This window comes from Opisthocomus hoazin, chromosome W (assembly GCF_030867145.1).
Source record: "Opisthocomus hoazin isolate bOpiHoa1 chromosome W, bOpiHoa1.hap1, whole genome shotgun sequence".
NCBI classification, from domain to species: domain Eukaryota; kingdom Metazoa; phylum Chordata; class Aves; order Opisthocomiformes; family Opisthocomidae; genus Opisthocomus; species Opisthocomus hoazin.
Window position 1 is genome coordinate 673,223 of NC_134453.1, and position 10,734 is coordinate 683,956.

The 10,734-nt window shown below is 57.4% G+C and overlaps 1 protein-coding gene across 1 annotated transcript; it reads right to left on the reverse strand.

The window, feature by feature from the left end:
• Positions 1-608: 608 nt before the first annotated feature.
• On the reverse strand, positions 609-10,499 carry LOC104330214 (alpha-N-acetylneuraminate alpha-2,8-sialyltransferase ST8SIA3). Its single transcript, XM_075446471.1, has 4 exons — positions 10,148-10,499; positions 9,350-9,472; positions 6,658-7,215; positions 609-5,917 (listed from the first exon to the last, which is right to left on the reverse strand). Exons 1-4 carry the CDS (start codon positions 10,324-10,326, stop codon positions 5,635-5,637), a joined length of 1,143 nt encoding a protein of 380 aa, XP_075302586.1. The 5' UTR covers positions 10,327-10,499; the 3' UTR covers positions 609-5,634.
• Positions 10,500-10,734: the final 235 nt, after the last annotated feature.

The following is a 10,734-nucleotide window of genomic DNA, read 5'->3' on the forward strand; positions in this document are numbered from 1 at the left end:
CGCAGAAACCCTCCCGGTGCCGGCCGGTCGCTATTTTATCAGCAATAAAGAGTTCAGGAAATCATAAGAAGGAAGAAGCGGACGCAGCTGAGTTTTACAGACTTTCAATGCACAGTAAAACATTTTATTTAAAAACAACGCATTCAATGCTGTGTTTTGGCACAGGAGTCAACGGTTGCAGGCACATTCACACCAAAGAATCACATTGCCGAGAGATCCCGAATGGGTTGTCGCGTTGTTCTCCGCAAACGATGCTCACGACGAGGACGTGGTACTCCGTCACCAGAGGAGCTAGGGCCCCGCTCTGCGACGCACGCCAGCCCGTCCCGGACCCCCGGCGCCGCGGAGGCTCTCGTGGGAGCCGGGCTGAACGCCGGCTTGGCTCGCGGGGTGTTCCACACCACGCGCTGCTCTGCCGTCCACCTGAGACTGCGCCCTGGCCCCTTGTGAACATTAGCCATTTAAAAATAAATAATGCTTTTAGTATGGCTGTTAAACAACGAATCCTTTATTACAATAATGGCATTTTTTTTTCTTTTTTTTAAAATATTTATCTTTTTTTTTAATTGAAAACAACTCCATCAGGCATTGAACTGTATAGCCATTAGAATAAAGACACATTCATTTACAGAAAACCGGCTTTTTTCTAACCCGTCTCTTCCCACAGCCTCCATTCGCAGTCAGTTCTGCTTCACAGACGCTTGCTTTATGGTACGCTCCACAGCTACAACCGGGACCCCAAATGGCTTTGTTTTAATGCATCTTGCTACCCTTCACTGAAAAGATGCAAGCAACAAAACACGAACCCACGACGTACAACAGCGGAGAAGGTAACGTGGGTACGTCCCCCCCTACGTCCCCCCCTCCCCGCAGCCCCTGCCTGGCTCCCGTGGGTGCCCCCGGCTGCGGGTCCCGGCGCCCATCCCGGCGGCAGAGGGGCCGGAGCGGGATGCGGCCGTCGGCTGCCCGCGGCGTGTGGGATGCTGTCCCGGCAGCCCCGGGCCGAGTGGGCTCTGCGTCCCGCCGGCCCCTTCCCGTGGAGCTCGCCAGGAAGATGTCTCTTGGTTTTGTAAACTGCAACGTTTTGTCCTTACCAATATTGATCGGGCTGCATTACGCGTGCTTTCCTCTCGCTGTGCTTGCTTGCCGGGACATTCAGTGAGGGCAGCGAGGGTGCTCCCTGAACCGCCAGGTATCGGTTTGGGGAGCAGAGGCAGGGACATTTGGGGTGGGACAGAAGGGAAGGACGAGTCCAGCCAAGGCGATGCCGAACACGGGTGCCGTTTGCGGCACCCCCCAGCATGGGGACCCGCATTTGCCAGACGAGAGCAGCTCGTGTGCTCTGTGGCAAGGCGTTTTCGGCTGGAGAGAGACAGGTCCCAAGGGTCTCTCCCCCCAGCCGCTGTCCTGGCTGCCCCCTTCGCCCTCACCCCTCCACCAGACCCCAGCACAGGCCGACGCGTTCCCCCGGGGTGCAGCAGCCCACCGCGGGCAGCCCAGCCTGGAGCTGCTCCGAGGGCACGCTAGGCTGAGCCGAGGGACCCCAGCCAGCGCCGGGGACCCCTCCTCGGGGCAGCCAGTGCCACCTCCAGCTCAGACCTGGCTTTCTGCAAAGCCACATTTAGACGTGCCAGAACCCCAGCGTGGTGGGAAAAGGACGCCGAGCCCAGACCTGTCAGAGCGAACGCGGAGTGGGGTCGGGGGGTCACCCCGCTTCGCCACTCTGGGATGCACGGTGCCCCTCACACGAGGTTCTACAAAGACCACCAGCCTGAAACTGGGGGTTTGGGGAAGAGCCCGGTCTGACCGCGAGGCGTCAGGAGGGTCTTTCCCGGCCCGGGGGAGCAGAGCCCACCCCGGGTCGCTGCTGGTCCCGCCACTCGGCACAAGCTGCCCTTCCCCTCTGGGCTCTCTGTGAAAGCAGAATCCAAAGAGCGTCTAAGAAAACAGGCAAAACCAAAAGATGCACATTTTAAGATGGTTTTCCACATTGCAACTGCTCGGACCAAAAATATTGATACCAAGAAGCAATTTACTTTGGGCTGTATCGCACCATCGATTTTGGGGCAGAACTCCCTATTAAAATCAATGATTCTGAAATGTTCAATGTGGTTCTGAAAAATCGATGGGGAGTTTTGCTTAAAAATCAATGATATAATATGGCGCTCTGTCAGTAATTTTTCTGTATTCCCATTTCCGAACCTTTGCAGTTGTTTTTGTGCTTCCTCCTCTGCACTCCTCTGCCTCTTTGTGCCTCTGGAAAGTTCCAGTTGCGCTGCCAGGGCTCTGCCCCGGGGCTGACGGGGGTCCCGGCCCTCTCTGGGGGTAGAGGGGGCTGCAGAGCTCTGGGGGGCCCCCCCAGAGACCACCCAGCAGGGTCTGCTGCCTTCAGCCATAACAGGACCTCGCTGCGAGCGGGGTGGACTGAGAGGGACGATCCGTTTGTTTAAATTAAGCAAGACCAAATTAAGATACCGGGCGTTAAAGCACCTTTCCGTCGCCATCCCCTCCACAACCTGGGGGCACACGCAGCGCTGCGTCCCCGGTGCCCTTGGGGCTGGGGGCGAGGGGGGTGTCACAGACCCCCCCGAGCACAGCCGTGGGAAACGGGCTGGGGAGGCAAGTCGTGGGGAGAACAGAAATTCCAGCTGTGGGCAACTTCCCAAGTTCGTTGTGCTTATGAAGGGAAATCAAATTTAAAAAAATAAATTATGACAAATTAAAAAACTACCCCGACGAGGCGCGCGGCATCGCCGGGGAGATGCGCGGAGAACCACCGCGCCCCGGGCTGAGCATCCCCGCTGCGGACACGGCCTCCTGGAGACGGACGAGGGGCACGGACGGGAACACGTTTGCTTAGGCTAAGCAATGTTTACTTGCGACGCCGTCTGATTTAAAGTAGTTGTGTCACGTAAGCGCCGTGCAGCAGCAGCCACGCCGGGTCCAGCAGTGCGTTCTCCCGCTGGGAGCCCGCAGCAAAAACTGTACAGAGCACATTGGCCTCCGCTTTCATGCCAATATAAAGATAATAGTTCACATTTCTCTAATTTGCTGATTAAAAATGACCACTCCTCACATGAAATTGATAAAAAGCCTCTTAATTGCAATACCTGGCATTAACCACAAGCCAGCAGGCGTCACTCGGGGTTCGGGGTGAGCCCTGCAGCCCGGTGGGCTCCTGGCCGAGCTGGCTGCTGGCCGCTGGGCACCCCTTCCCCACGCACCTCGGGGACCTGCCTTAGCGAACACGCAGCTGCTGGGCAGCTCAATACAAAAAGGTATCAGAAATGATTAATTACGGCACTTCACTAACAACTAGTGCAGAGCTCCTCCTTCCCTCTGCAACTTCTTTCTTTCTAGTTTTGGGCAAAACCGATCTGCGTGCTCCAGCACTGCGAGCAGGGTTCCCGCAGGACTCGGTCGGGGCCGGAGCTCCCCTGCCATCCTGCAACCCCGGCACCAGGGCCCGCAGGGGTCGGGGGCTCGGTCCTTGCCCTGGGACACAGGCAGCCATCGAAGCAGGATGGTCTTTTGTGGCCCAGCACAGCCAAACCGCTCGCTGGCCCCGGCCCTCACGCACGACTACGACACAAACAAGACGTGATAACATCGAGAACAACTCATACGGCACCGTATGGCATGAGACACCACCACCACTGCACGACTATGTCTTCGGAACAGCAGTTGCTAGAGGTCGTACTCTGCTGCGGGAGCGGTGATGAGCGCAGGACCGACACGGCAGCACGGAGAGCCGGAGCCCCGGGAGCTGGGGAGGGGAGCGCTGCGGTCCGTGCAGACCCACGCCCCCAGCCCTAAACAGCCTTTGAGAAAGCAAAAGCCAGAAAATGGGGGATAATTAAAACAGGGAAGAAAGCTGCCAGCTCCTTCTCCACCCAGGGCATGGTGGAGAGCGAGGACCCAGCTTCGGGCGCCGGCGGAGCTGCGGTGCCATGGTGGGGCGGTGGCAGGCACCGAGAGATGCTCCGGGCTGCTCGGGTTTGGTGTGGTACTCGAGATCTCCTTCCTCACCTCCTACGTCTGCTTGGAGGTGAAGAGGCTGAGAAAAATCGCAATGTGCCATTTTAAAGTATCATTTTAAATTGGATTTTGCATCTTCTTTCAGTGTATAGTCAGTTCTCAGCATCATAGAGAATAGTAGAAAAATGTTAAAATACTTGTAACCATACTCGTTGTAACAAGAAACCCAATTCTTTCACAGGCTCCTTTATCCTGAGACGTAACGGCCAACATTTTCAAACTGTAGGTGACCCCAAGGATTGTCCTCTCCGCACGCAGCCTGGCTCCCAGCGGCACCCAGGAAGCCGTGCCTTCCTTTGGCTGCCTTGGACGGCTGCCGGTACCAGAAAACGGGGCTGCCAATTTAGCGTGGGTTTGGAGCTGTCAGTGGGGAAATCTGGTAGCTGTATTTCCTCTTCCCTGCCCTCCTGCCGTGCTCACTTCCCTTTAAAAAATGTTTTTAAACACCCTGCTGCCAGTTGGTCCCTGCCCAGCCAGCCCCGCTTGCCAGGCTCGCACCCCTGCCCCTCAGCGAGACCCCCGGGCTGTGGTGGGGGACACCCAGAGCCTCGCCGACCCGCCTGCCCCAGCGCTGTTAATTGGGCTAACGAAGGCTGTTGCCGCTCCCTGCAGAGCCGGCATCGCTGGGTGACGCTCCTCACGGCCACCGCGGGCTGGAGGGCACTTTGGGACATACCGGAACCCGGGCGGCCGTGGGAGGGGGGACGGGGAGGGCTGACGGGGTCGGTGGGGCCACAGGGACGGGCGGGAGCTCGGGGGGATCGCCCTCCCGAAGGAGCCCTCATCGTCGGAGGGTGCCGAGAGCCGGCGCAGGGGGGCCTGGGGCTCGTCTCCCCCACCACATCTCCAGCGAAACCTTGTCCTGGTGACGTGGCTTTGAAACCAAAAGACCGAACAGTACCACGGGGATGGGAACGACCACGCTTCAGCCCGGCTAACCAGGACTAGGATTTGGCCCACTCTGAGTTACAACGCTGAAGCATTCTGAGAGCGACAGAAACGCCTAGCTAAGGTACGAGCCGTATCGTGACCTTCTTCTGCACGTTATTCTTAAAAAAATGTAAAATTCGGTAAATACGAAAATACGCAAGCGGTGGAAATCGGGATCCACACCGAAGAACTTGCAAGTGACGATGAGCTGGAATTCCGAGTGGCTTGCTCGGCTGGCCACGGCGATATCGGTATGCTGGGCTACTGATAGCAACATATACCAGAGAAGCAAAACCTTTGAAACTTAGCATTTCTAACTCTAATTGGGAAGGGACAATAAAATTAAGAGATTTAGGGCATTTAGTGGAATGCTAAAATATGAAAATACCTTAAAACATACTTAGTAGCATATCTATAAATGCAAAATATTTCAACTTTGCTGCTGCATGAACAGCATCCACAGAAATTGAGAAATGCTTCCTCACTGCTAACTATGCTTAAACCCTTTGATGAGCAGTGACAAGGGCGACTAAAAAGCATCTTATTATTATGGAAAATATTTTAGGGTGGGGTTTGGGGTTTTTTTTTAGAATTATATCTGAAGAACGTTTAATTCGGTTTTGGGCACTTTTTAGACAATCATTTGGCACTTCAAGATTTGGGTTCTTAGGCACAATGCGACAAGGTGAGTTTGGCCAGTCCTTCACCGTGCATCCTGTAGAGCAGCTGGAACTCTGCAGGCAGCTGGTGGGACTCCTGCCACTTGGTCGTGAACTTTGTTCCCTTCTTATCGTAGTAGTGGTACGGGAGGTCCTCCCTCGTGTTGGGGTCGAACCCGAAGGGCCAGAATCCGTACAAGTGAATCTCTTCGCATATGGCAGAAGCCAGGGTGTACATGAGAATACCTGTGCTCAGCCGCTTGGGCGACAAGTGTTTGTTCTTCCAGTATCTGTGAAAAAAATAAAGGCGCGTTAGTCTGGGGAGTGGGCAGTGCCACAGGTCTGCTCGAAGAAAAAAAAATCACTGCCTGGAGAGCGTCAGTGCTGACAGCCGACAGCCTGCACAAGGCCAAGGCTGCTCCTCAGGTCAGTCTGCAAGCGCAGAACCCCCCTCGCAGCACTCTGATCAACCACGTCTTGTGGTGCGGTCCCCTTCTGGGTTTTCACCAAGGAGAGGCAGTGCCTTCTCCAGAGCAGCACGGGTCACTGGCTCCTGCTCGCACGCGCGGTTGCTGAGGAGGTGGCACCCTCGCCCTCCTTTGGTTCATTACAGTTTTCCTTGGAGCGCCCTGCAGCTGCCTGCCAGCATCCCCCTTCGCTGGCTGAGCAGAGCAAGCCTTTCCATGAGCCGTGCTTCGCCCGCAGCCTCTCGCTCGGCTCCCCGTGCTCCTCCCGGCTGCCGAAGTGGCGGCAGGAGCAGAGCCCGGGGACGGCCCGAGCCCCGGCGCGCGCAGCCAGCCCACCTCCGCTGCGCCGTGTACACGCCTGCGAAGACATAGCCGACGTACTCACCGAAGCAGTAACAAAACTGCGTTTGCTCTGACAAGGAGCAGTGCCAAGGTCCTGACTCGCTAGACGGTGCCGACCAGACCAGGCATGAATAGAAAACTAGAGCTGTCTTTGTACAGAGGGAGAACACAAAATACAAAAATGTCTTTCGACAAGTTAAACGCAAGGCACAGCCACGCACCTGTTCACGTGCTGCATGATATTTCCTGGCCAAGCCAGCTGGACCTTCAGCTGCCCTCTGTGCTCGACAAAGAAGTCAACCAGTGTTCTCGTGACCGTTGCTGACGTGTGGAAGAAAAAAGCGGGGATCCAAAGAATGGCCCCATCAAGCTTTTTCAGACTTAAAAAGAAGTTGTTTCGATCCTGAATGGTCAAAAGGTTGTTGTAATACTTTTCCAGGATGCTGGGGTTGAAGGTCGTAAGATTGGTTTTCCTTCCGACATCTTTTTGGAAAGCCTCAGTTGGAGCAAAATTGCAGCGAAAAACAAAATCGGATTTATCTATTTCCTGCCCGCACTGACTCCCGGTCAGAATCCCACTGTTTCCAACCACGGCGCAGACGTTGTAATGCTTGTTCAGGATCGGCGACACATCGGGAAGCAGCGACCTGAAGTTATTGCTGATGGAGAAAACATACTTATGGCTGGAATAATCGTAATGCATCAGCTGCCCGATCCGAACGCTGTTCTTGGTCAAAGAAAAATTTTTTATTACGTCGACGTGCTGAAGAATTTCTTGCCTAAAATAAAACAGAAAAGGAAAGGAAAACACGGAGTTATATTTCCCCTCTTTCTGTGGTGGAGAGATTTTCTTTCCAGCTAAACTTACATTTCTCTTTTTTTAAAAAAAGTAGTAAAGTACCTTCCTGGGCAGTGTGCTGCAGTGACTTCTAAATTAATACCAACAGGCAGGAATTACGGAGCTGGCTCCTCACCTAGCGCTCCGCTTGGTTTTACGGGTCGGTACTGATGGACGCTAAGGGTGCGTCCGTGTCTCCTGGAACAGGGGCAGGATGAAACGCCTGGACCCAGGGCGTAAGTCACCCTGCCGAGGGGAGGTACGCGACGCTGTTCGGCCTGTGCTGTGGGACAGGCCCGGCGGGCAAGCCTGCTGCCGGTGCTCTCCACCTCCGCCTCGCTCTTGGTATGGGACTGCGGACCTTTGGCAGTGACGGGTTCTGCCGTGAGGTGGTGAAGCAAAACCAAGCAGTCCAGGGTATTCAGCTGAATCAACAGTAGCTGATTTTTAAAATACATGTATTTTTTGTGTTCTCATTAAGAAGCTTTGAATCAGAAAAGCAAGCGACAGTCGCTGCCTCCATTTATGTAAATATAATTCCTTAAAGTCTTACTTGGGCAAGCACGCTGGCATTTTTTCAAAAGTTATTAGGGATACTTAAAAACCAAACAAAACCTACCCTGCTCAGGAATTTCCCTTGCAGGGCATAAAATTAGAAAACCAATACCACTTTGTTTGCTCATGTTTATGGAAAACAAACAACCTTTCTTCCAGCTTGCATCCTCCAATGTCTAAGCATTAATGGAGTCCCACTGGGTGCCCTAATTATGGGTTATGGCTAACGGACAAGCGCGAAGGCAGATCCTGAGGCATTAGCTAAAGTCTTCAGAGGGGTGGCACAGAGCTAGACTTGTGAAGGACGAGCCGGTGGTGCCAGGAACGAAGCAAGACTGAGGGGTGGCCACTGTCACACCGGGGAAAGGACGGGGCGGGCAAAGTGCTGTCTCCTCTCTGTGGCCCATGGCTTCTTGGGGCAGCGGGCAGCGTTTGTCAGCACTAGTAGGGCATTATTTGCCCGCTGTGCTGGGAGCAGCACTGACCTGTGCCTGCAAAGCGACCAGAAGGGAGGAGAGAAGCCTGAGCCACGCCGGGCAGCACCGAGGGGTGCAGCAGCCCTGTCCCGGCTCTGGCAGCTGCGCAGCTGCAGAGCCGAGGGCCTGGGTTCCTGCTGTGGGACGTGTGAGCGGCGTCAGAAGGCGGTCTCAGAAACAGCAGGCACTGTCGCTCCAAGATGCTAGTAGCAAGCTCAGGTGGCTAAATGCTTTGTTTTTCTTTTATAGAAACTTTATATATATATATATCAGTAAAAAAAATATATTTATAAATTTACAAAGTATGTATTTACTGATATACATATATATCTATCTCAGCAAAGCAAACAAACAAAAGAGGCTGGGGAGACATCACCAAGTTCGCGTCACAGTGAGAAAAATGAAAGCCCATTTTACTTCTCGTTAAGCGCGGAGCAGCCCTGAGGAAGCTGACGGAACCCAGAAGCCCCTTCCATTGCCACAGAGCAGGGAAGCCAGCGCAGCCTGCGGACAGGAGGCAGGAGGCGACGCGCAAGGAGAGCGTCTCCGGCAGACGCGGGCGGGAAGCCCCCCATCCGCAGCCCTCGCTCCGCCCGCCCCTCGCCCAGCGCGGTGCTGGAAGGCAGAGCGGCACTGCACTTGCTCAGAACTGCCGTTAGCTGGCAAGTTCAGCTGGGCGTGTTTTGGCCTCCATGAACACGGCGTTTCATGGCTGCCACAGCCTGATCTGTTTCGAGTTTTAAAAACCCAGCCGTTTATCTCGAAGTAATGACAATCTCACTTGCACTCCGGGAAACTGGGTCATGTTCTGTTTGGTAAAATAGTGCGTGCTGCAGCCTGGTGCCCTGCTCTGAAACAATTAATTCTTCCCAGATAGCTGTGACCATCTGGGGAAATGCTCTGATTCAGCCTTTGTCTCTCACCGCTGGCAAATTACTCCAAGCTCAGCGTATTTAGCAGCCCCTGATTGTATTTTCTTAAATCCTGGGGGGAAGGGGACAGCCTCAGGGAGGACACGAAGGGGAGGCCCGGCCGCGCGCTCACCTCTGATGTGCGAACGCGGTCCGGTTGAAGGCCCACTTGGAGGGCTTCTCCTGCAGCTCGTGGGTCAGGGAGTTGGTGATGGGCACGAACGAGGGGTCCAGGAACTTCAGTGCGAACTGGGACCTGGAAGCGAGCGCTCAGACCCACGCGGGCAGGCAGACACCCACGCAGACACCCACGCGCAGACCCACGCAGGCAGGCAGACACCCACGCACAGACCCACGCACAGACCCACGCAGAGAGACACCCACGCACAGACCCGCAGCCCGTTACTGGCCCTGCCCGCCGCGCCCCCGCCGCGCCCGGCATCAGCACCACGGACAGCGCCGGCCGCGCCTCCCCGCTCCCCGCCGCGCCGGGCTCTGCCGGGCTCTGCCGGGCTCTGCCGGGCTGTACCGGGCTGTGCCGGGCTCTACCGGGCTGTACCGGGCTGTACCGGGCCGTACCGGGCAGTACCAGGCCGTACCGGGCCGGGCCTCGCCGGGCAGGGTGTGGGGCGGGGCTGCTCCCCGCCTTTCAGCACCCCCGGGGCATCGCGGTTCCCGCATCTGGCCGGGACCCCCGCCCCGGTACCGCCGTCCCTCCCGCCCCCCCGGGACGCCCCGGCGGGGCTGGGCGCGGCGGGAGCCGCATCTCCGGTGCGGGCGAGCGCTCGGACAGCGGCGGCGGGGCCTGCCCAGGCTGCCCGCCGGGGCGGGGGTCTCGGCGGGAGCGGGCCTGGGGGTGCGGGAGGGGCGGGGAGGGAAGGGAAGGGATGCGCGGGCCCCGTCCCCGAGCCGCGCCGGGCCGCGCCCTCACCTGAATCCCGCGTGGAACATGTACATGCGGGGTCCCCCCGGGCCGGCGGCGCGGGGCGCGCCGAAGATGTTGTCCTTCTTCAGCGAGACGTAGCTGATGAGGGAGAGGATGAGCAGCGCGATGCTCAGCATCACCAGCCCCAGCACGCTGGCCACCCGCACCATCTTGCAGCTCCTCATGCCGGGAGGCGGCCCCGCGGCTGGGCGTGTGCGGGGGGGGGGGGGCTGCCGCTGGGCTACATGGGGGGGGGGTGGGCGGCGGGACGGCGGTGGGGACCGGGCCCGCACCGCCGGCAGCCGGAGAGAAAATGGAGGGACCGAGCGGCGGAGCGATGAAATGGCAGCCGGGAGCGGCCGCCCCGCAGCCCCGGCAACCCCGGCAACCCCGGCAGCGCCGGCGGGCCCCCCCCGGCCAACCCCCGGCAGCCCCCGGGCCCCCCGACAGCTCCTGTGACGCCCCAGCAGCCCCCCGACAGCCCCGGTGTGCCCCCCAGTAGCCCCGATATTCCTCTAACAGCCCCGGTGTGCCCGCCGACAGCCCCGGTGTGCCCCCCGGTTGCCCCGGCATTCCTCTAACAGCCCCGGTGT

Excerpts from the sequence above, each read along its gene's own strand:
- LOC104330214 (XM_075446471.1), bottom strand. The coding sequence starts at position 10,326 with ATGAGGAGCTGCAAGATGGTGCGGGTGGCCAGCGTGCTGGGGCTGGTG. Across the intron at positions 9,473-10,147 it reads ATGTTCCACGCGGGATTCAG|GTCCCAGTTCGCACTGAAGT; the intron begins GTGAGGGCGCGG and ends GCTCGCTTCCAG. Across the intron at positions 5,918-6,657 it reads ATCATGCAGCACGTGAACAG|ATACTGGAAGAACAAACACT; the intron begins GTGCGTGGCTGT and ends TTTTTTTCACAG.